General features: G+C 45.6%; 1 protein-coding gene across 2 annotated transcripts in view; it reads right to left on the reverse strand.

The window, feature by feature from the left end:
* GNAL (G protein subunit alpha L) overlaps positions 1-25,644 on the reverse strand; it is a 177,845-nt gene that overhangs the window by 33,540 nt on the left and 118,661 nt on the right. For both annotated transcript variants that reach the window (XM_062201343.1, XM_062201344.1), the window contains exon 5: positions 16,482-16,579. In XM_062201343.1, the coding sequence (XP_062057327.1) occupies positions 16,482-16,579 (98 nt within the window). The remainder of the gene's footprint in view (positions 1-16,481; positions 16,580-25,644) is intronic.

The following is a 25,644-nucleotide window of genomic DNA, read 5'->3' on the forward strand; positions in this document are numbered from 1 at the left end:
TATTCCATACAGCAGAAGCTTTTATTCCCCCCAGGGCTTCTTCTCACTGAGCTTTCTTGATAAATTTAATCAGCAAGGAATGTAGCACATATTTCCCCTTTTAGGAACCATTAGGCTGTCTTTAAGTAACCATGATTAATCATGTCTCAAATATAATAAATCTTAGGAATAACATCTGCAAAACAGCACTTAATAGTAAATCTTAGCATATTTTTGAGAGACTTTTTTTTTTTTTTGACAGGCAGAGTTAGACAGTGAGAGAGAGACAGAGAGAAAGGTCTTCCTTCTGTTGGTTCACCTCCCAAATGGCCGCTACAGCCCATGTGCTGCGCCGATCCGAAGCCAGGAGCTTCCTCCTGGTCTCCCATGCGGGTGCAGGGCCCAAGGACCTGGGCCATCCTCCACTGCCTTCCCGGGCCACAGCAGAGAGCTGGACTGGAAGAGAAGCAACCGGGACAGGATCGGTGCCCCAACCGGGACTAGAACCCCAGGGTGCTGGCGCCGCAGGCCAGGATTAGCCTAGTGAGCCGCGGCACCGGCCAGGCCAGAGAGACTGTTTTTTTAAGCCTGAGTTTGGGGTTAAAAGAATTGAACCCAACTGAATTTCAATTATACTGCTGTGTGAAACCCTGCAAATCCCCCAGTGTCACTTACATGCACTGGAACAAGGGAATGAGGCCGCTGGTGCATTCAGCTCCGTTGCTGTTCACTGGGAGCCCTGGGGTCTTTGCTTCTCCACTGTGTATCTCACAGCTTCGCATCCTATCAACCCCCACAGTCCCCCTAGATGCTCTCCAGGGAGAGGGTTTGCAACACTGTGTGGAGAAAGGTCAGGGGACTCCCAGGCGAAGAGAACTTCCTGAGAGGGGTCTGGGGAGACCGGACACAGAGGTCCCCTGTAGCCACAGGTTCCAGTATCTGTGGACTCAACCAACTGCAGATGGAAAACAGCTGGGGATAAAATGTGCGTATTCTTGTCATTCTGAAGTGACACCTTGACAGCAGCGTTTCCATTTTAGAACACCAGAGACTCCCTCTTGCGAAAGCACCCCCCGCTGTGAGACTTTGGTCTGAAACTAACTATGGTCTAAAACTCAGACAGTAAGAGCACACTACTTCCGGTTTGGCAAAACACAGAAATCCCCTAGCTTGGCTGCTCAAGCTTAGAACAGATAGGCTGCACCTGGATTAATGTTAAGATTGTAATTTGTCTATGTCCCACATATGATTTAGGTTAACACCTGGACTAATGTCAAGATTGTAATTGGGATTGTCAAGATTGTAATTGATAGTTTCACATATGCTTTAGGTCAGCTTAACCCTAGTAACCATGTATTCCCCTGACCCTGGCAACCACGTATTCCCCCTCCCCTCCTTGTGGTTTTTGCCTTTAGAAATCCTGTTGCTTTGAACTTCGGGGATGAGAGTTCTTTAGGGCATGAACCTGCTCTCGACCGCTGGCAATAAAGGACTCCAGAGTTTATCAGCGTGTGGCGCTCCTGTATCAGCACTCGCTCGGGCACAATTCCCTCAACAGCACCGTACAGCAACTATTCACATAGCATTTGCAGTGTATTATGGTAAGTAATCTGGAGACGATGTGAAGCGTATGGTACTGCAGGTTTATATGCAAATACCATGTCATTTTATGTAAGGGACATGAGTATCTGTGGATTTTCAGATCACTGTGGATACCAAGGGATGATCATACATGGATCTGTTTAGCTCACATCATGTTTCTAAGGAAGAACTGGAATGAGAAACTGACCTTGCAATCTAGGTTCACCTCATGCTGAGCCTTATTTTACAAGAGATCTGAGGTGTCACTAAACATATTCAAACGAAGCTAATGAAAAATTTCCTTTTTTGGCAAAATGATCTAAGTCTTGCCTATCACAGAAGTAGATAAATTTAGTCACTGCCTGTATCTCAGCAGAAAGCCACAGTCAAGCAGCTTCCTGGAATTACCTCCTGCCTCAAGGAATGGATGAAGACTCTTTTATTCCTTTTTCACAGAATAAAACACAACACCAATGTTTTTAATAAGATCAAATCGAATGGGAAACACGGACATCCCATGCACTTAACTGTCGTCATGGGAATCAAGTTGTTAGTAAGCAAACAGAAATTCTCTGTCTGATTTTCCTTAAGTTAATATGCTAATAGGAGAAAGCTTACATTTTCAAAGGTAGCTTGTTGTGGACACCAGCCATTGTTATTATGAGATCAACAGAGACTGGGGTAGTAAAGAAATCTAACTCTAACTGCTGGGATGCGCACTATCCTAAGGATGTTTTCATTTCTTCCATTGAAGGATGTTTTCTTTGATATTACATTGCCAAAAGGCAGCTTCTTTATACCCTGAAAAACCCAGCTTTAAAAGCCTCAGTTACATTTCTTGAAGCTGTGCCCGCGGTCTCATGGTTACTGGGAGGAGGGAGTCAATCTGTGATGTCCTTTGCCAGCTCCCAGCCCTCTCTGAGAGGGTGACAGCTTCTGCTCCGGGAAGGCCAGGCTCTGGCGTGTGTCAGCCCTGGTTGCTTTTGTGGCTGGCTAACAGTGCCCCTGTGGGTGCTTGGCTCATCCACTCGTTAGCTGACAGGCATTTGGGTTTCCACTTTTTGGCTACTGTGAATATTGCTGTAATGAACAATATTGTGCTGAGCTTAGGAGAAAAACTAGTCTGTACACCTGAGAAATGATAGCCTCTGAGTGACAGAGAAAGCAACATACAAGTTGTAGAAACCTATTTATCTAACAAATATTGATAGAACACCTACTATGTACTGGGCATTGTTCTAGGCACAGTGGCAAACAATGATTCCATGTGAGCAGTAACAGTGGCTCACTAATCCATTCATGACAGAGTTTGTGAAACCTGATTAGATTTAGTTATTCAGGTTATTTAGTCATAAAAAGTAATGACGTATCGCTACAAAGGGTCTTCCAAAATTCACAGGGAAAATGCATATTATAAGGAAAACTATGCATGGATTTCAAAATTTTTTGCACCAAAATAAGCTTATGTTTGAAGTTCTGTTTTTTCGTGATTTTTTTTGAGTACCCTCATATAAATGATACCTCATATTGACTGGATGTTACTGTGTCAGGCCTTGAATGGAGAAGAACATCTGTGGAAGTAACTTTTTGGAAATCATCTGCCAACTTTCATGAAGATAATTTAAAAAAAATGGAAGGCATATTTTTCAATATGGGATCTATATTTTTGAATCAGCACTTTTTGGCTTTTCCAGTTGTCTTCATTTTTTTTTTCTCTCTTACATAACTGATAAAAAAGACAAAGTAAGTACATATAAAATTTGAAAATTTAAGGATCTTACAGTGAATGCTCTCAGTAGTGTACCTGTTGCTATACTCAGCACATTGATGAAACAGAATTCACATTACAGGATAAAGAGCTTTTTAACGTTCATTGCTCAGTCTACTCACCACTTCTGAATGGAATCATTATTTTTTCCTTTGGAATTAAATAGAAAGGCCCTGAAATTTGGTGGATTCAAATGGTCAGCAGGCTCCCTGTTATTTTTACTGAAGTGCCCAAGTTAAAATAGAACAAGCCAGTTACAAGTTTAAGTGCAAAACTTATTTTATATATTCAGAGCTGTGAAGCCATTTCCACCATCACGTCTAGAAATCTTCATTCCAAAGAGAAATTCTGTACCCAACAGAGTTACTTTCTGTCCTGTATCCCTCGGTCCTATGTAACCCTCATAGTCTGGACATTTCACATACACAGAATCGCAGAACACGTGGTCTTTCATGTCTGGCTTCTTTGATGGAGCACCATGATCTCCAGGTTGATCTGTGTTGTAGCACGCATCACTACTCTGCTCTTTTTTCCCACTACATTGTATTCCATCGTGTGGAGGTATCACATGCTGTTTATCTGCTCATCATTTGATGAGAACTGGCTTGTTTCCACTTTGTGATTGAAACAGCTCATGCTGCTGTGAGCATCTGCCGGGAAGTGTTTTGTGGATGTATGTTTTCTGTTCTCTTGGGAACATAGCTGGGAGTGGGATTGCTGGGTCATATGGTAACCCTCTGTGTAACCCACCGTGGACCCAGCAGACCGCTTTCTAAAGCGGCTGTACCATTTTCAATTCCCATCAGCAATGGGAGTGCCTATTTCTTTACATCCTTGCCTCATTTGTTTTTATCTGACTTTCTAGTGGGTATCACCCTGGGTTTGTTTTGCATTTTCCCAGTGGTTAGAGATGCTCAAGTTCTTCATGAGCTTTCTGGCCATTTGTTTATTCTACAGGGAAAAGTCTACTCAGATCTTCCACTGACTTTAACAATTGTTATTTTTCATTATTGAGTTGTAAGAATTCTTCATATGTATTTTTATATATATATTTGTATATTCTGGTTGAAAATTCCTATGATTTACATTTTCTCCCTCCTGTAAACGGTCTTTTCACTTTTTTGAACCATGAAAACCTCTATAGAGAAACAGCTATCCCGGCTTTGCTATGATTACTATGTCCGAAACATGAATGGGATGGAAATGGCTTGATGAGCGTGACATCTGAAACTGAGAAAATGGGCACCCTGTGACAACGTGCTTCAGACACGCAGGGCCTTGTCTCATTCAGCTCTGTAAGTCAGCATCTGGCAGTGCCTGGCATTGTCTGAGGCTCACAGGACATGTGTCGAAACAGCCTCTCACGATCGTTAGGGTTAAAATGTGAACTTGTGGGCAAGTCTAGTAATTGTGAGGAGTCTTAGGCGGCTTTATTTCCTCCTCTGAAAAATGGAAATAATAAACGTATTGGGTTAGTGTGAGGACTGATACACTGACACACACTGTGCATAGAATAGCGCCGCACATGCTAAGTTTCAGTAAATACAAGTTACCCTGCAGCTACACTTTTTTTAAAAAAAAGTTATTTATTTATTTGAAAGTCAGAGTTACAGAGAAAAAGGGAGAGACAGAGATCTTCCATCTGCTTGTTCACTCCCCAGATGGCCTGGCCAGGGCAAAGCCAAGAGCCAGGAGCTACTTTCAGGTCTCCCCCTGTGTGTGGCAGAGGCCCAAGCATATGAGCCATGCACGGCTGCCTTTCCCAGGCCATTAGCAAGAAGCTGAACGGGAAATGCTTCAGCTGGGGCATGAACCTGCACCATGTGGTCTGCTGGCATTGCAGGCAGCTGCTTTACCTGCTATGCCACATGCCAGCCCCTACAGCTACGCGTTGAAGCTAAGAAAATAGCGTGCGCCTCTTAAATTATTCTGAAACTATTTTAACCCACTTTGTTAATAGCAGTACTTAGTGGTTTTCCATTTGAGTTCTTGGGGTCCCTTGGAAGTGTTAAAAAGAATTCAACAAACATTTTAGAATTATAATAAAATCAAGAACTGTAATAAAGACTCTTCTACACTCGATGTCTCCTGTGCTCTATTGTAATTCTGGGGCACCAACACTTTATTAATCTGCAGACTTCTGATGACATCTACTTGGTGGACTCTTCTCTCTTCCTCTCACGTTTTATTATGGAAAACGTCTGGCATAAATGATTGAAAGTTTTCATAGTGAATGCTTGAATACCCACTACCAAACTCTGCCATCACCATTTTACTACATTTTAAAAAGTCAATCATTCATCCCTCCATACCTTCATACTCCATCTTATTTTTGATGAGTTCCAAAGAAAGTAAAGATAACAGTGCAATTCCTCCTAAATACTTTAGCACATGGATCATTGTCTAGAAGCCAATATTTGTTCACAGATATTTCTTTTGACATAAAATTTATGGCCAATGAAACACAGATCTTAAATATACATTTGCTGAGTTTTGACAACTGCAAATACTTGCGTAATCTAAACTCCTATTGATATACTATGCACATGTTTTCGTCTCTTTAACCTACGTGCTATTGTTTGGAAGGAAGGTAGTGGTCATTCTTTTTAGATGACACAGCACCTGTTGAGTCCTACAGCCAGATTAGCAGGTCCCTACGAGGCATGGAGGATGCACTGCCTGTTCCATTCAATGTTCCTGAGCTGTGGTTCATCTGTGCATTCCAAGTGTTCTTTAAAGGGTGATTATCATGTCCTCACGGGGGAAAATGTAACTCATCCCATATCCAGTGCCTGGGTTTGAGTCCCAACTCCATTCCCTGTTCTAGCTTCCTGCTATTAAGTACCCGGGGAAGCAGTGGCTAGCCCAAGTAGCTGGGTCTCCGCCACCCATGTGGGACACCCGGAGTGAGCTTCTGGCTCCTCACTTTGGCCTGGCCCAGTCCTGGCTTTCGCGGCCATTTGGGAATGAACCAGCAGAGGGCAGTTAGCTCTGTCTGCCATGCTGCCTCTCAAATAAATAAAACAAGTAAACGGAAATTAACTCATTCCGGTGCTACAAAGACAACAGTGATCAGATTTCACATTTGTGTTAAGGTATGGGAAGAGTTGTTAGAGATTTTAAGAATTCAATTTGGAAGAAAATGTCTGATAATTCTTCTTTTCATGTTTCTGCATATATTCACTTTAAAAAGCCCCCATTTTTGCTACCCTTTGAGACTGGATGTACACACACCAGGGTTTTTCCATAGCCTCCCTTTCCCTGCAGACATGGCCTGGATGTTGTGCTTAATGAAAGAGCCCACTGTCATTCACAAGCACTGAATTTCAGCTTTGTTTTTACCAGGATGGCCATGGAGATCTTCTGGCTTGCTAACAATCAGGAAATGTTACAAACGTGAACATCTCAGATAAACTCAACTCTAAGACAATGCCACCTTGCTTGGATATATTTATTCTGATAATACACCATTTTGTTTTGGTACTTGCTGTAAATTATATCTGATTCTCCTGCTACAAACTTTGAAAATCGGTACAAGTTTTTAAAAGCACAACCTATGGGTGCCTCTTGGAGCCAACAGAGGGGCCACCAGGGAGCATGCTCGGGTGAAGGGTGGAGCTTGGACTCCTCACTGCCCCTTCCCAGAGCAGCCCCACTTTCTCTCTTCTTACGGGTCTTCCACACCTGCATCTCTACAGCAGAGGCTTCATTTCTAAAAAATAACAAGAAATCAGATCTGATGCAGCACAACTGAGTGGTTTTCTTTTCTTTTCTTTCTTTCTCTTTCTCTCTCCCTTTTTCTTTCTTTTTAAAGATTTATTTATTTACTTGAAAGTTAGAGTTTCAGAGAGAGAGAGAACATGAATTTTGGTTCACTCCCCAGATGGCCACAATGGCCAGAGCTGGGCCAGGCCAAAGCCAGGTGCTAGAAGCTTCATCTGGGTATCCCGCATGAGTGGCAGGGGCCCAAACACTTGAGTTATTTTCTGTTGCTTTTTCCAGGCCATTAGCAGGGAGCTGGATTGAAAGTGGAGCAGCTGAGACATGAACCAGCGCCCATAAGGGTGCTGGCATCGCAGGTGGCGGTTTTACCTGCTACACTACAACAAAGGCCCCAAGTGGTTTTCTTTTTGTTTGTTTTACTTTACTATATATACATGAGGGTAATTTTAAAAGTTCATGAAAAATGGAATTAAAAGGTAAGTTTATTTTGATGCAAAATTTTTGAAATCTATGCCTAGGTTTTCTGTAACTTATTTCCATGAACTTTATGAAAACCTCTTACATACAAGAACTTCAAAATTTTCTGCACCCAAATAAATTTATCATTTAATTCCATTTTCCATGAAATTTTAGAAGCGCCTTCCAAAGTCCCAATCCTCACAGCCTGCAATATGGATCCAGTAATATTTAGAGAAGGGAAAATCTCCTCAAATATCAGGGTGACCTGCTGGGAAGAGGCGTCTTTTCTCCCAGCTGTCCTTTCTTTCATACAAAGTATGAGGATTAAATTAGACAACAAACTGAAATCCACCTGAACTCTGCATTCAAGGGAGCACAGTCTGAGGGATTTAAAAACACTTTTTACAAAAAATTATTTGTAGTAGGCGCTTTTAAATCTTGTGGGTGCCACAGAGCAAGAGCTTTCAAACCAGGGTAGGACTGGGGAACCAGGCCCGATCTACATCATGACATCTGGTCTACCTACTCAGAGTCTCCAGAGCTGAGAAAACACTGTGGTGCCCATAAAGAAGAACTATATGCAGTTTTGCAGACCTAGAAAAAAAAATCTGAAGACAAATTTGGCTAGAAACAAATGATAACATATACGTGCATCTAGGGCATTGTTATATATTTAATGAATTCAACAGGACTGACATAGAGTAATATGCATATTTTAAATGATAGCTTATTTTCTTTTAAAGGGGCTGGTGTTGTGGCACAGCAGGTTAAATCACTAGCTACAATGCCAGGATCCCATTTCGGAGAGCCGGTTCAAGTCCTGGCTGCTCCGCTTCCCATCCAGCTCCCTGTTAATGCACCTGGAAAAGCAGTGGAAGATGGCCCAAGTGCTTGGGCCCCTGCACCCACATGGGGAGATCTGGATGGAGTTCCGAGCTCCTGGCTTTGGCCTGGCCCAGCCCCAGCCATTGTGGCCATTTGGGGAGTGCAACAGTGAGTGGATGGAAGATTTCTGTCTCTCCCTCTTTTTCTGTCACTCTTTCAAATAAATAAATAAATAATATTTTAAAAATGACATTTTTTTTTAACAGGCAGAGTGGACAGTGAGAGAGAGAGACAGAAAGAAAGGTCTTCCTTTGCCGTTGGTTCACCCTCCAATGGCCGCCGCGGCTGGTGCGCTGCGGCCGGCGCACTGCGCTGATCTGATGGCAGGAGCCAGGTGCTTCTCCTGGTCTCCCATGGGGTGCAGGGCCCGAGCACTTGGGCCATCCTCCACTGCACTCCCAGGCCACAGCAGAGAGCTGGCCTGGAAGAGGGGCAACAGGGACAGGACCGGTGCCCCGACCGGGACTAGAACCCGGTGTGCCGGTGCCGCAAGGCGGAGGATTAGCCTATTGAGCCGCGGCGCCGGCAAAAATGACATTTAAGGGGCTGGTGCTGTGGTGTAGTGGGTCAAGCTGTTGCCTGCAGTGCCAGTTTCCCATTTGGGCACCGGTTCAAGACCCAACTGCTCCACTTCTGATCCAGCTCTCTGCTATAGCCTGGGAAAGCAGTAGCAGATGGCCTGAATGCTTGGACCCTAAACCCAGGTGGGAGACCCAGAAGAAGCCCCTGGCTCCTGGCTTCGGATCGGTGCAGCTCCAGATGTTGCGCCTATTTAGGGAGTGAACTAGTGGATGGAAGACTTTTCTCTCTCTGCCTCTGCCTCTCAAATAAATAAATAAACCTTTTAAAAAAAGACATTCAAAAAACAAACTTTGAAGTTGAAATTTCATTGTTCTAACACTTTCCAGATGTGCTTAAAGCCTCATATTCCAGGACTGGACAGCCACAGGCCCCACGTCGGTGGTACAGTAGGGGAGTGAACGTGGCTGTGACGATTCCTAGGAGGCGACCAAAGGGCAGACTGGGGACTGTAGCAGAACATCACTTGCCTTTGTCATTGCTCTTTCTTTTCTCTGGGGGATTCTCTGTCTTTTGGAGTCTTTGAAAATCGGTGATTCCCCTGGCCGTACTCCAGAGGGATGGGTACAAAGGGTAGGAACCCACACACTGAGTGGGACAGCGGAAGGTCCATTAAGCAAAGCCTGGTTTTTCTAAAGCTATTCTGAAGATCCAATTTTCTTCCTCCCAAAATAGCTGTTTCCATGGTTACATAATCACTTATTATCAGGACTCAGAGGAAATGCATTTTGGGGGATAATTTAGGAGAGATTATTTTTTTTGACAGGCAGAGTGGATAGTGAGTGAGAGAGAGACAGAGAGAAAGGTCTTCTTTTTTCCGTTGGTTCACCCTCCAATGGCCGCTGCGGCCGGCGCACTGTCCTGATCCGAGGCCAGGAGCCAGGTGCTTCTCCTGGGAGAGATTATTTTTTAATTTTCACAGTAGGAACTGGGAAATTCTGTATCAAATATCATCTTTGGTAATCTGTGGGGCTTGTTTGGTGCTTCAAAGGTGCTTGTTTTTACCGAAAGCACCATATTTAAGGCTCAGCCATCATGGTACCAGCACTTGGGCTCGACACAGCAATCTGGAGGGCCCTGCTTATCACACCTGTGCTCAGGGACACAGGAGATCACTGATTGGGTGAGAGGGCTCCAGTGACTGGCCAGGGTGCTGGTGTGAGGGGATAAGGCTACATGTGAAGCGAGCTGGTCCAGGCAAGGAAAACCCATGTCCTCCTCTCCACCTGGCATCTGGCCTGCAGGTTACAGAGTGGGCAGGGCAGGCAGGAAGCAGGCAGGGACACGTGGAGCCCAAGTTCCCAGAGGCAAGAGCAGAAGCGCCTTCTTTAAAGGGCCTCTGGCTCCAGATGGTCTTCCACACACACTCAGAATAAATCCCCCCATGAGTGTTTATTTGTCTTTTTATTTTGGAGGGAGGAAGTGGGAGAGAGCAAGCGAGCCCTCCCATCTACTGGTTCACTTCCCAAACGTCTGTAATGGCCTCCAGCCAGGACGGAAGCAGGGAGCTGGGAATGGGGAGCTGACTCCAGGTCTCCCACGGAAGGGGGGGTGAACCCCATCACTTGATCCCTCACTGCTACCTCCCAGTGTCTGCCCTGGCAGAGCTGAAGAGACACGGGCACCCTAAATGGAGTCTTCATCGCCAGGCCAAATGCTTGCCCCAGTTTCCCTCTTTCTGGAGGGAGCTGTAGCCAGTTTCCACTCCTTGCCTGCCAAACGGCGTAACAGCGGTTTCCATGGCCTTCAGCATTTTTAGATGATCTGTGCTTTATAGTTTGGAGGCCCCTGTGCACAGACCGTTGCAGGCCTGGCGAGTGTAGCGCGGGGGTGGTTGTGGGCTGGCTGCAAACACACGTGTGGACCTTAGTCTGTCCTCCAAAAGGCGGGCCCTGCTCAGTGAGCACAGGGCGACGTTTCTGCTTTCACCTGAGTCCTCGCCAACACTGCGTCCAGGGCCAACCCTGACCACGCTGTTCCCAATGCTTGTCTGGCCTTGTTTTGTTTTCTTTCCCATCCTGTCATCTTGCTTTTTGTTGATGAGATATAATTCACATGACATATGTGGGGTACTTCACAAAGTTTGTGGAAAAACAGATTAAAGATAAAATTATTTTGGTGCAAAAACTTTTTGAAATCTGTTGTAGCTTTTTTTAATGATACATATTTTCTATGAACTTTTTGAAGTGCCCTCATAATTTATAGAACACAAAACTCAACATTTTGAAGTATACATTTAGTGATTTTAGTATCTTCAGTAGGTTACGTAGTCATCACCGCTCTTCAATTTCAGAGTATTCCCATTATCCCAAGGAGGAACCCTCTACCAATTTGCAGTCACTCTCAATTTCTCCTTTCCTCAGCCTTTGCAAACACTAACCTACTTCTCTCTGGATTTACTTATTCTGGTCATTCCATATAAATGGGATCATTTATCTTTCACATAAACAGAACCATGTATCTTTGTGACTGGTGTCTTTTGTGTAGTAGAATATTTTCAAGCCTCCATTTTCCCCATGTGTTTGTATTCATTTCTGTTTATTGCTAAATACGCCTCCACGGAGTGGGCGAATCACATTTGGTTTATCCAGGTACCACCTTGTGGCTGTTGTGAATGACATTACTGTGAACACGCATCTACAGGTTCTTACATGGATGTGTTAGTGGGGAAGGTAGACATTAGCCTATGTGCGTGAAAGAGACCAAAGCGAAAAGACAGCACGCTCCTGTGGAATGCAGCAGCCCTCGGAGGATGCCTGGGAAGCAGCCCAGCATCTGCACATCCAAATCTCGCCCTCGTCCTGATCTCTTCATAGGTGGTCCCAGCCTCTCCTCAGAAGACATCCCAGAAGAACCTTCCTGGTCTTGTGCCAAGGGGGCTATTCTGGGGCTGCTCGGTCTGACTGAGCTGCGTATTAATATCTTGGGAGGAGGTTCACTGGGATGTCCAGCAACATCCCAGAAGAGGGAGGGGGAAGGAGAAACAGCAGGAAGAAGTGGACCCCGTATCCATCTAAACTCCGGCTTCTGAACATAGGCTGGCCGCTCTCCATTCCGCCTCACAAGCTGTGCTCCCCTCCTGTCGGATGCCCTGCCCCATCAAACTCTGCTGGCTTGCTTACCGCTACTCTGTCTCATGTCTGAAATTCTTTCTTATGGGCACACAAGGCCCGAGGTGCCAGTTATCTCTGGTAACAGATGTTATGTTTTTAATTCTGTTGGTGGACACCCAGGAGCAGAGCTGCTAAGCACTTCTATGTTGAACCTTTCAAAGAACTGCCAGATCCTCCCTAGATTCTTTTTAGAAAAAAATTTTGGGGGGCCAGTGCTGTGTAGCACGTAAAGCTGCCACCTGCAACACTCACATTTCATATGGGTGCCAGTTTGTGTCCTCTCCCGATCCAGCTTTCTGCTATGGTCTGGGAAAGCAGTGGAGGATGGCCCATATACCTGGACCCCTGCACCCGCGTGGGAGACCTGGAGGAGGCTCCTGGCTTCAGGTCAGCCCAGCTCTGGCCATTGAGGCTATTTGGGGAATGAACCAGCAGAACAAAGATATCTCTCTCTCTCACTCTCTCTCTGTTAACTATGCCTTTCAAACAAATACATCTTTACAAAACAATTATTTATTTTCACTTCTACTTGAAACACAGAGAGACAGGGAAATACACAGAGATCTTCAATCTGCTGGTTGACTCCCCAAATGACAACGACAGCTGGGGTTGAGCCAGGCTGAAGCCAGGAGCCCAGAACTCAACCTGTGTCTCCAATGTGGGTAACAGGGACCCAAGTACTTGAGCCATCATCTGCTTCCTCCTAGAAGTGCTGCCTGGCCCAGGGAAAGAAGCTGGAGCCGGAGCCCTCAGAGGAAGCTCTTTCATTCTTAACAAGCCAGGTGGGAAGCTCTGACCTGAGGCCCCAGAGCCTCCCTCACAGGTGGCTTGTACGCAGGGCTCTCTGAAATTTGGAAGGATGGAACTCAAAACAACAGCAGATTTCAGCTGTGGTCTCGCCTGTTACTGGGAAGCTGTGATTAAGGGTGCCTCAGTTTACCTCTCTGGGCCTCCGTGTCTGCATCTGTTACGCAGTAGCAAGAGGTAACACTTATGTTTCATCCCCTAACTGACCACAACAGCTAGAGCTGGGCCGGGTCAAATCCAGGAGCCTGGAACTCCATCTGGCTCTCCCATTTGGCTGGCAGGGGCCCAAGCACCTGGGCCATTATCCACTGTCTTCCAATGCAGGGAGCTGGATTGGAAGTGGAGCAGGATACACACCAGCACTCTGATATGGGATGCTAGTGTCGCAGGAACAGGTTTTTTTTTTTTTTTTTTTAAGGGTTTATTTTATTTATTTGAAGGATAGAGCTACAGAGAGAGGTAGAACCAGAGAGAGTGAGAGAGGTCTTCCATCTGCTGGTTCACTCCCCAAATGACCACAATGGTCAGAGCTGAGCTGATCTGAAGCCAGGAGCCAGGAGCTTCTTCCAGGTCTCCCATGTGGGTGCAGGGGCCCAAGGACTTGGGCCATCATCTACTGCTTTCCCAGGCCATAGCAGAGAGCTGGATCAGAAGCGGAGCAGCCGGGACTTGAACCGGTGCCCATTTGGGATGCCGGCACTGTAGTCCAGGGCTTTAGCCCACTGTGCCACAGTGCCAGCCCTCAAGCAGCAGGTTAACCCACTATGCCACCATTTAGGTCTCATGTCTTTATTTTCACGAATTCTATTTTTAAATTAACCCATCTATTCTACCACCAGGGTGATGCAAAAATGAGTTGTTTGTTTCCTTTTTCTTAAGAGAAATTCCTAATAAGACAGTGATCAGCACTGTGTATCCCCCAAGGCCAGTTTTTGATCAAGAAATACTGAAAATGGATGCTCGGTCACACATTCCACATCACCTTCAAATGACATATGCATAATTTGTAGTACAATTACGAGCTATGCTAGAAATCCCAACTGCTAGCTATTCCACTGTGTCCTGCCCACCTCTGAGAAACGCCCGTCAATCCCTCTTCCAAACCCAAGTCTACCTGGCTCTCAGGGGTCACGACCAGCTGCGGAATGAAACCAAATATCTGTACTCAATGCCACGGAACTTGAGGCAACTCTTGAAGGAGTTGTTAAGTGGGGGCAGGAAACGAGAAATGTAAAACACTTTTCTAGTTAATTAAAACATTTCATCTGTAGGCAGGTTCTTTAGCATCCGCAGTGGAGGACTCCTAAAACTTCAGTGGTCATTTAAGAGTGTTTGGGGAGCAGGTTTGTACTCTATTGTTGATGTCTGCACAACATGTAGATTTTTTAAAAAAGTGTTAATTAACATGTTATGGTTGGTCATATTTATGGGCAGAGTGTGATGCTTCTGTACATGTGTGCGCTGTGTGATGAACCAATCAGGGTAGCCAGAACTTCCATCTCCTCAGACAGCTTTCACTTCTCTGTGCTGGGGATGTCTGAGCTCCTCTCTTCCGGTTCGCTATGAATTCTATAATCCATTCTTGTAAACTGTGGTCACGCATTGTGCTGTCCTAGGCTCTGGGGACCACTGTTCTCTCTACTTGAAGGAAACCACATTCTTAGCTCCAGCCTGCCTGCTGGGGGGCTGGATAGCGGGGATCAAACACTTTCTCATTACCACCAGCAGTCCTCTCCCAGCTCCAGGGCCTCTGCCCTGGCCTGAGCCCTCGGTCTCTGCCCAGCCAGGATCGGTGACACCCCGGCCTGGCGCCAGCCTCGGCAGCCGGCCCTTCCCGCGCAGGGCCTCCCTCGTCCGCCTCGCAGCTGCCCTGCTCCGGGACTCGCGAGGCTCTGCGCACCTCCCTGGATGGTCACCGCCGGCGCTGCCGCAGCGGGAACTCGGCTTGTCCCCGCCGCCACCGGCCCTCTGGCTGGGGCTTTGGTCCCCAGTGGGGCGAGTTGGGGGGCGGCGCCTGGCGGGAGGTGCTGGGGTCAAGGGTGGAACCCTCTTGCAGGGCTGGATGTGTGCCCCCTGGGGATGCCTCAGCTCTTGCAGCAGTTGGGCCCGTTTTTTTTAATCCACAGGCAGGAGCCCGGGGTCCCTCCCCAAGCCCTCACCAGAAGCCAACCAGACGCCGCAGCCTCACCCGGGCTTTCAGCCTCCAGAACTGTGAGCCGAAATAATCCGCATAACTACCCAGGTTCGGACATTCTGTTACAGCGGGAGAAAACCGCGGGAGACGGCAGCTTCTCCTCTGAGCTCCGGGCGCTTGCTCGCTTCTCCCCTGCAAGCACCCTCGTCAGCTCACACTTAGCTTCTGCAAGTCAGTCTCCCACAGGTGCAATCGCCCCTCTCAGTACGCGGCCCCGGGATCCACCGGGCCGTCCAGGGCCCCTTCCTCCACCCCTTTGTCCTCCCCTCCCCGCTTCTGCCCTTCACTTCCAGGGCCCACCTCCACGCCCCCCTCCTCGAGGCGGGGCACCCCACGGCGTCTGTGTCTCCTCCACTCTGTTCTCTGACCGCCTTGCTCATGGTGACGGTTGCTCACTGCTTTGGAAGAACACCTACACGGCCCCTCTGCTCTCCGAGGGTCTGGCCACCGTCCGCTTCTCCCAGGTCTTGATCCAAGCTCGCTCAGCACCTCCTCCAGGCCCTGCAGCCCCGCACAGGGCGCGCCACACCCTCACTGAGTAACTCCTCAGGAAGCCAGGAAGGGCTCCGCCCACCACGCGACCGCTCTGAGCCCTGAAATCCGCATTCACAGAGCAGCTCCCGGGCTGGTTCCTGTATCACGAATGCCCAGGTTTGGTGCTGATGGAATCTTCTACACTAACATGAATTTTCAGTTTACAGACTTATGTAAACTGGCTCATTCTGTGCTGTCCGAAGAGTCACAGAAAACTACTAGTTATAAATAGTTTTTGTTAGCAAAAGAGCCAACATTTCTTGATTATTTCATATTTTTCTGGGGAATGGATTAAAAATGGCAAAAACAGGAAAGTGCTGCAGAGACAGACAATCTTGGCATCAGCATCCTTTTCTTATTTCTTTTCATTACTTTTTAAAAATCAAATATTTACTTCCATTAACTGCCATCTACTTTCAAGATTCTAGTCTACTTCTCACAAGTATAGGACAATCACATAATTTTAAGTAAGAGCCTGGCTCTGGTAGCAAATAATGACACTATTTTTCAATTTATCTTGGGGGCCCTGATCCCAAGTTAGAATACAATAGTGCATATTTAAGTATATCGGAATTTACAACTATGACTATATAACTCAGGGTGGAAAGCAGCAAAGGGAATGAAAGCAACAATCAGGACAAGATGAATGAAAACGTTTCTGGCCAATCCCTGAAAAGCTGATTCCTACTGGATAGTCTGTTTTCCATCTACTAAGCATGTCTCTTCTAAAAGGTTGATGTCTATAGCCAAACGTTAATTATTTGTTCCTTGCATTCAAGACACTTCAGGAACACTGGCTGGGCAGCACAGCGGTGAGCGTAATCAGAGCGGCGTGTAACTTGCATCAGAGCCAACTTACTATTGCGCGCAGTCGATCAGCTGGTACTCGTTGGACCTCTCAAAGCATGCCTTCACTCCCTCATCATCCCAGAGCTTCTTCACATGATCAAAGAATTCCTGAAGTTTGAAAGAGGTACAAATAAGAACACACGTGTGTTAAAATCCATGAAAAAGTTCAAAGTAAAGTGACACTGCAAAGGGTGTTTTTTTTCCTGCATTGACACAGATTGCTTTCTATGCAGATCTTCATTTCAGTGTGATGAAAACGTTTCCATCCAGGCCAGCACCACTCAAGTCAAATTGCAAAACATTGTTATCATTCCAGAAAGTCTCCCAAAATGAACATTACAAGTCAAGAATTAATGCCATCCATTAACTAGAAATACAACGAATGGCACCATTTTAAAGTTTCAAGTACGTGGTTGTTAACTGGCACCTTGGCAATGAGAAGTCATGCGTATTACAATGTCAAGTTCCATCTTAGCTGCTTTTAAGTTTTTGATGGGAGCCATGATTAGGTATGAACATAGTCAAAAAGATGGCTTAATTTGATCCAGATGCCTTTTGGGGAAAATAATTTTTTGGAGGACATTTTAAGAAGTTATGAGTGACTGTGTGAACCGTTGTTTTTGGTTCATGAGATCCCTGTGCTTGGTTTCGGCCATTATGGCAAACAGGGCACCCACTTGCCTCATCTCAAGTAAAAGGTGGGCCTAAGGATTCATTTTCACAAATTTATTCAAAGTGAATTCACAATGCTGTGGAAGCAAAGACTGTTAGTTATGAACACAGAAGAAGCTATGCAAAGGTTCACAAGATACTTGTTGGAACCTGCACACCTCCTGCATCCACCATTTGCCCCTGCGAGGTCTGCAGGCAGGGTTCTGAGGCCACGCGGTCAGTGTGCAGCCACTCCTGCCTTCATGTTCACCAGAACTGCCACATTTCCTAAGAATCAGCACAGGACTTGGGAGTTATAAAAGGCTGGGATGGAGGGGGCTGGCACTTTTTCTGAGAGATTCATGATTCCAAGTCTTGTGAGGCTTGATGATCCTACACTCTGGGGGACCTGCCTGAAAACAAAATGAACACGAAACTAGCCACACAAAACCTTGGAAAAGGAGTTACATGAGGTGCCCTGAGCTTGAGTTTTATTAGCGTCTAGTAGTCGCAGGAACAATCTGTTAAGTTATGGTGTATATCTCTGTACCTATCATCATCATCATCATCAAATTCAAATTGTCGGGGCAGGTGCTGTGGCACAGTGGGTCAAGCCACCACTTGGAATGCCTGCATCCCATACTGAGTGCCAAGTTGAGTCCAGCTACTCTGCTTCAATCCTACTTCCTGCTAACGTGCCTGGGAAGCAGCAGAGATTGCTCAGGGACTTGGGTCCCTGCCACCCCTGTGGGAGACCTGGATCAAGTTCCTAGTGCATAGCTTTTGGTCTGGCTCAGGTCCCCACCTGTTGTGGGGATTTGGGGAGTGAACCAATGGATGGAAGATCTCTCTCCCCTTTTCTCTGTCTTTCAAATAAATGAATGAATAAATAAACAAATCTTTAGAAAAATCCAAATTGTCAACAGTTGACAACAACAGTTATGTCCCGAAGGAGAGTGGCTGAGCCCCTCCGTTTTTATCTTGTCTCCCTAGCTTGTCCTGTCTTCTGGAATGTTCCTCATGTTCCTGAAGAGTTTGTAGGCATCCTTAATCTTTCTTCCTTCTGGTAGCCAAACAGACACATGTGGTGGAATGAGAAGATGGCCGCTGAGATGAGAAGGTCACGCCAAGATGGCCGCTGACAACAGAAACTGCCTGGCAACAGGCCCTGATTGGGTGGCTTTGGAAACCACATGACAACAGAGCCTGACTGACAACAGGCTGTGAATGGATGGTTTCAGAAACTGCCTGGCAACAGGCTGTGATTGGTTAGGGCATAGACTGCCCCTTGACTGGATTGGCTGTCTTGGCTATATAAGCAGCTGTAGCAACTGAAATAAACGAGTCTGAGGGCTGCTTGCCTCAGGCCTGCTTTCACCTGACTCCCGGGGTCTGTGTGGTGACTCGGCGCCTCTTGTCCCCACCATGCTCCTCCTCTCAGAACGAAACAACTTCAACAGACACACACCTCTAAAGAGGCATGATCCATTATGCTGTTCCTGTGAGGACCTTGGAAGAGACATGTAACCTCATGTCATTGCAACACACATTTGCCTATTGCTAGCTTTAAGATGCCTGATTTCTATATGATAAACTTATGTATAAATTTCACCAAGTTTATTCAAATCTACCACACATACCACATTTTATAAGAATTATATTATTTGTAAGAATTATCCCCAGTAATAGGGGTTCTAGTGGCAATTTAAAACAAGACCAATGTAAAACTGGTCAATGAAAGAAAAAAATTGAGCCCCTTTATCTGGTTTGTAAGAATTAGGAGGTGGGTATTTGGTGCAGTGGTTAAAGCTCAGGACACCAGGGTCCCAAATCGGAGTGCCTGGCTCTAGTCCTGGCTCTGTTTCCCACTCTAGCTTCCTGCTAATGTGCACGTAGGAGGTAGCAGGTGATGGCCCAAAGAGTTGGATCCCCACCACCCATGGGGGAGACCTGGATGGAGTTCCCAGCTCTGGACTTCCTAATCTTGAGGGTTTTGGGGGACTGAACCAGCAGATGAGAGCTCTGATTGTGTCTCTGTCTCTCTGCCTTTTAAATAAATAAAAAAAGAAAGAGGAAAAAAAAACTGGACAGGAAAGCAGGCAGCACACTGATCAAGAAATTTTTAGAAAGTGTCTTCAGTTGCTCGTGCCCCCAAGCCACGAGTGGAGCTGCCACTTGGTGATCACACCTTCCCACTGACCCAGGGGCTGAACGTGGTGGCAAGACAGGAAACACAATGGCTCAGTGAAGTGGGGGCTGCTGGCAGCTCGATCCGCTGAAGGCACCCACTGTGACCTGGCACCGCGGAGGCCCTCACACCACCAGAACCGCAGGCTCCCTCGCTTTTAAACTCAGTTTAAAACCCGAGGATCGAGGATCGGAGGCCTGTAGGGCCGGCGATAGCCTGGCCGTGTTCTGGGTCCCGGCCACACTGAACACTCAGGGCCAGAAGTATCCCAACCTGTTTGTGCCTTTAGTCCTTGGGGAGGTGACAGTGTGGAGAGGCAGGAAGTGGAGGGTCAGAAGCATCTCCTGGGACCCCTGCTCTGGCACCTAGCTGAGCACTCTCCAGCAGAGACATAAACATCACAGCCCCTCCCCCAGCCTTTGCAAACAGCTCAGCCCTGTAGCCCTGGCAGCCCTCGGGCCTCAGGTCACCCAGAAAACAGCTCTGGCTGTTTTCTCCTCATGTGCTAATTCCCTATATGTCACAGTAGGGACCTTAAAGATGATAATCACTACCAATTAGCTCTATGTCATTGTTCTCATTTTTGTTGGAGGAAACTGTGCACAGTATTGTAACACACAGGATCTCCTTTATTTCTTACAAAGCTGGAAAAGATAGCTGTTATCATCCATGCTCTGAGAAGTTACATAACCCATTTAAGGCCACACAGCTGGCGACGGCAAGACATCTGTCTTATTCCACACTGTTTTTAACCACTGTGCACACTATCTGCCTTTATTATATGTATTACATACATTTCTTGTATATTTTATATTGTTATAAAATATTCTTCAGTTTTTTACTGGGTTTTGATGAAACCACTGTTAATGCAATTATTTTAGTAAATTGACTCTGAACAGGATCAACAAAGCATAGGGGATCTAGCATAGGTGCTGTGAATATACTGGGGAGGGTTCCCATGGGTCAGTAGCCCAGTCCTTGCACTGTTCCTCCCCAATTCAAAACTGCCCTGCAAAGATTCCAAGTATGAGTGAGGACAGCTGCCCAGGAAGCCCCAGTCTCCCGACTAGGGGAGGAGCCACTGGCGAGGACCGCAACTACTCCTGGGGAGAAATTTCTGAGCTGGAGCCTTCGAGGCAGATCACAGAATAGTGCTTGAACCACGAGTCAAGATACAACTTCTGGAGTATGCATGGAGAAGGAATTCAGGGAGATCCCCAGATTCCATGTGTTCACTTTTTTAAGGGCTCAAACGTCATGGAAATTTTCAGGGATGCTGTTGCTGTTGTTACTTCTGCATGTTTTACTAGGAAAAATTTCAAACTTGCCAAATAGGGAGAATGAACCTGCTGGTACCATCACTCAGCTTCCACCTTTATCAACACAAGGCCCATTTTCTCTCTTCTATGTCTCATCCCCTTCAACCCTACCTTTATTATTTTAAAGCAAATCTGATGTCATGTCACTTTATTCCAATATTATTTCTAAAAGACAAAGACTTTTTAAAAAGCATAGCCATGGCCAGCGCCGCAGCTCACTAGGCTAAACCTCCCCCTGCAGTGCCAGCACCCCGGGTTCTAGTCCCGGTCGGGACACCGGATTCTGTCCTGGTTGCTCCTTTTCCAGTCCAGCTCTCTGCTGCGGCCCAGGAAGGCAGTAGAGGATGGCCCAAGTGCTTGGGCCCTGCACCTGCATGGGAGACCAGGAGGAAGCACCTGACTCCTGGCTTCGGATTGACGCTGTGTGCTGGCCATAGCGACCATTTGAGGGGTGAACCAACGGAAGGAAGACCTTTCTCTCTTTCTCTTTCACTGTCTAACTCTGCCTTTCAAAAAAAAAAAAAAAAAAAAAGCATAGCCATAATGCCACTATCTCAACTTAAAAAAATTATGTAAACAAATAGAAAAAATACTCCATAAAAATCACCAAATATAGAGTTAGCCAGTGAAGCTTCTTTAGCTATGATTAAACATCTCCCCAGAGCTAGGCTAGGATTCAAAATATGCCACCTCTGAACATGCTACATTGGCGTACTGATTATTTTGAGCAGTCAGCAATTGAGAAATAGGAAATACAAGAACTCTCTGCCCTCCCCATTTTTGCCTAAAGGAAGGTCATAGGTTTTCTCTCCTCTTCCTAGTGAGACTTGAAGAGTGACGGTTATCATCAGAGACAGAGCCAGCACCAAGATGAATCTGCGAACCTCCCTCAAATAGCCCTTGTCTTCCGTTAGTTCCCTCTATTTCCTATTCACTTGCACAAGTTATCACCCTTTGTTAAAATGGTATATAAGTCTAACTGCTTCTTAGGGTTTTTCACTTCTTTTCTGGGAAGTCCCTATGCACATAAAATGTAAAATATTAGTAAGATTTGTGTATCTTCTATCAATCTGTCATCCATCAGTTTAATTCACAGGTCCCAACCACTGCACCTAAGAGGGTAGTGGGAAAATTTTCCTTTCTCATTTAGTTCTCATACATTTCCTGAAACTGTGAATAAGGAGAATAACGTTAGTATGTCTCCACTGGCAAGCAAGATGGATAATACTAAATAAAATAATTTTAGTGTTATGTGTGTGTTTGCATATATGTCTGAAAAGAAGGGTTATTCAAGGCGAAATGTAACTTGCTTTTGACATCTGAGAATACAGAAACTGAAAGCATGAAAGATTACTCAAAGACATTTCTTATCTTTTCTGTATTATCTAATATGAGAATTGCCTTGTGATATTCATGTTTAGAGGCTGGTCGCCTGAGACACCAGCATTCTATATGAGCACCAGTTTGAGTTTCAACTGCTCCACTTCTGATTCAGCTCCTTGCTAATGTGCACGGTAAAACAGTGGAACATGGCCCAAAGAGTTGGACCCCTGCACCCATGTGGGAGTCCTAGACAGACTTCTAGGTTCTTGGTTTCAGCCTGACCCAGACCTGGCCATTGTGGCCATTTGGAAAGTGAACCAGCATCTCTGCATCTCTCTCTCTGTAACTTGGCCTTTCAGATAAATAAATAAATCTGTTTTTTAAAAATATATTCATGTTTATTAACTGAAATACATGAACATTTGTTACTCTTATTTAAGGGAATTGAGTTGTGTAACATAAAGTAATCAAACAAAATTTAAGCATGCTTTTCAAAAGCAAGACCTTGAATTTTCTAAGTATAATTTTGATTCTTAAATAAAAATTTTAAAAATTCAAATATTCACATACGCCAATGTTTTCTGGTTCTTACTACTGTCTACAAATACCTTTAGGTTAAAAGTGTGCTGACTTTGGGGCCAGCACCTTGGCACAATAGGTTAATCCTCCATCTGTGGCACCAGTTCTAGTCCCAGCTGCTCCTCTTCCAGTCCAGCTCTCTGCTATGGCCTGGGAAAGCAGTAGAAGATGGGCCAAGTGCTTGGGCCCCTGCACCTGCATGAGAGACCAGGAAGAAGCTCCTGGCTCCTGGCTTTGGAATGGCAGCCAGTTGGGGAGTGAACCAACAGAAGGAAGACCTTTCTCTCTGTCTCTTCCTCTCACTGTCTGTAACTCTACCTCTCAAATAAATAAATAAAATCTTTTTTTTTAAAAAAGTGTGCTAACTTGGAATTCTTAGATGAGTATAGCAAGTTTTTTTTTCTGCTTTCAAATTTTAATAACTACTTTAAAATGGAAATAAACGTGATAATAAAAATGTAAGAATAATATTTCTTGCATCATTTCTGTACTAATATAACACAATCAAGTCAATTTTTGGTTGTGCAAGCACTTGGGATACAATTTCCCTTCTTAAAGAAAAATCAAGAGTGCATTTCTCATCTTCGCCTATTTTGCCATTTTCCTGGCCTCTGAGTTCCAGCTGTGCACGCTGTTGGGCCAGGCAGACCTGCTTCTTCTCACCAGCTATGGGTGCCCAGCGGTCCCCACTGAGCCCCTCCTGTGGGCTGGTGGAGCCCGAGATGGAACTCCACCTGGGCTGAGTGTGAAAATACAGCTCCTTAAGCTCACTGCACATTCCCAGGGTGTGCTACAGAAAATAGCTTCTCTCTGATGTTGGTGTCAGGAATACACTTACACTTCTTACAAAACTCCTTTCTAGGTTCTATCACTGATTTTTCACTCGTGCAGACCCTGTGACTTTCCTACTGCTTTTGTTCATGCCACTGACTGCAAGAAAGCGCAAAGCCAAGTTGCAGTGTGGTCCTGATGTGTGTGTGTGTGAGACGGGGCGGTCTGTCTGCCACATTGTGCATTCATTTCGTGGCTGGCTGCACAGAACCTGCTCCCCTCTTCCTAACTTCACTCTCCTGCATTTTAAGCTACGTTATTAACACACATTATAACTTTGTGAGCACGCTATATCCTTCCTGGAACAAACTAAAGCATAACCGAAGGTTTAAAGTCATGATTTATGGGAACACGCTGGATAACGTCCGCTACCGTAATCACATGAACCTTAGAAATAGGCAGTTTCAGAACTCTAGCCATTTAATTGGAATCTTCTAAAACTCAAGTTTAGGTCTGATTCATTTAAAATACACCTACTCATGCCTCTTGGGTTGCAGAGTGATCTAATAGATCTGACATTTCTTTCTCCAGGTAGCTGGTGGATCTCAAGGTAAAAATCTATGTGTGATGTATCATTTTTGTCTGTCCTCAGACCCAACATAGTATAGTTCAGTAACCCGTCAGTACCTGCAGGGAATGAGACTTCCCTCGGACACCAAAATCCAGGGATGCTCAAGTCCCTTCTATAAAAGGGGGCAGTGGTGGCATAGAACGAATGTCCTCGTGTAGACTCTAAACCATGTAAATGCTATGTAAGCAGCTGGTCTACCATATTGTTTAGGGAATAATGACAAGAAAAAAAATGTCTACACGTGTTCAGTATAGTCACAATGTTTACAGGGAAATATTTTCAATTCAAGGTTTGTTGAATCCATGAATATATACCCTGTGGATATGGAAGGCTTATTTAATGTCCAATACTCTAGGTAGAAACTATAGTTAAAGAGATTCTTCCCCTCCCCCACACAAAGCCAATTAAAAACCCTTAGCAAAGCCGAGAAAGCCCACATGTGTGCAGCAAACTCCAAGCCCACACCACGGGCAGCAAACTCAACAATGAACCACACAAGAGGCCCAGGCCTGGCACCAATGGGGGCCCCGTTATGTTCCAGGCAGCATGCGAGGGCTTCAGATACGAGGTCTCCTTTGATTTTGCCGCAGCTGTGGTGCGTGGGTGATTCCATTCCTATGGCACAGATGACAAAATGAGAGCAACCACGGAAACGTCACACTTGCTCAACTTCCCTCGCCCGGGAAGCCGTCGAGCTGCGTTTTCAAAGCAAGCTCTGAGCCTGGCAAGGATCCTTGCTCTCGGCTAACACCGGTTCCTTGGGCCAGGAGGCCAGAGGGGGCAAATGGAAATTTACAGTTACACACTCATCTGGTTTTGCCCAAAGAAACCGGCCTACTTCAACTCCTGTTCCTAGAGGCATTTTGAAAAACAACTTTTTGAGTCTTTCTTTATGTGCCCTAAAATGTCCCCATGTACACGGATGGGTATGTTGTCACCAACACAGTGAGGCTGAGACCAGGCCATTACTGCAGGAGACCCCTCTCGGCCTCTGCGGCCAAGCCCTGTCACAGACAACTGCTCGTCTGCCATTCTTGGTAGTTTTACTTTTTCCAGAAACTTCATATAGTCTTTTGTGTCTAGCTTTTTTGCTTAGCATATTTTTGGGATTCATTTTGTTATGTATGTTAGTTTTCTCATTTTTATTACAATTTAAAAATTTTCATTTATTCTATTTGGAAGGTAGAGAAACAAAGAGAAAGAGACAGACAAATAGAGAGCTCTCACATCTGTTGGTTTATTCCCCAAATGCCCACAGCAGCTGGGGCTGGGCCAGGCTGAAGAAAGGGGCCCGGAACTCAATCCAGGTCTCCCACTTAGGTAGCAGGGACCCAAGTACTTGAGCCATCAGCTGCTGCCTCCTGGGGTGTGAAATAGTGAGTAGAGTTGGAACTTGAACCCAGGCACTCAGATATGGGATGCAGGTTTCCCCATGTCATCCAATCACTGTGTCAACTGCCTGTCCCCGTGCCTTTTCTGAATGTGGGAGTTCTAATCCATTGTACGGATACACTGCCTTTTGTTTATTTGTTCACCAGTTGATGGATATTTGGGTTATTTCCATTTTTGAGACAGTGCTTCTACGAATATTTCTGTACAAATCTTTGTATGGACATCTATTTTCATTTCTCTTGGGCAGGATGGGAATTGATGGGTTATATGGTAAGTGAATGTTTAACTTAAAAATACTGGCAAATTGTTTTCTATAGCA

The sequence above is a fragment of the Lepus europaeus genome, chromosome 9 (genome assembly GCF_033115175.1).
Source record: "Lepus europaeus isolate LE1 chromosome 9, mLepTim1.pri, whole genome shotgun sequence".
Classification (NCBI taxonomy): Eukaryota; Metazoa; Chordata; class Mammalia; order Lagomorpha; family Leporidae; genus Lepus; species Lepus europaeus.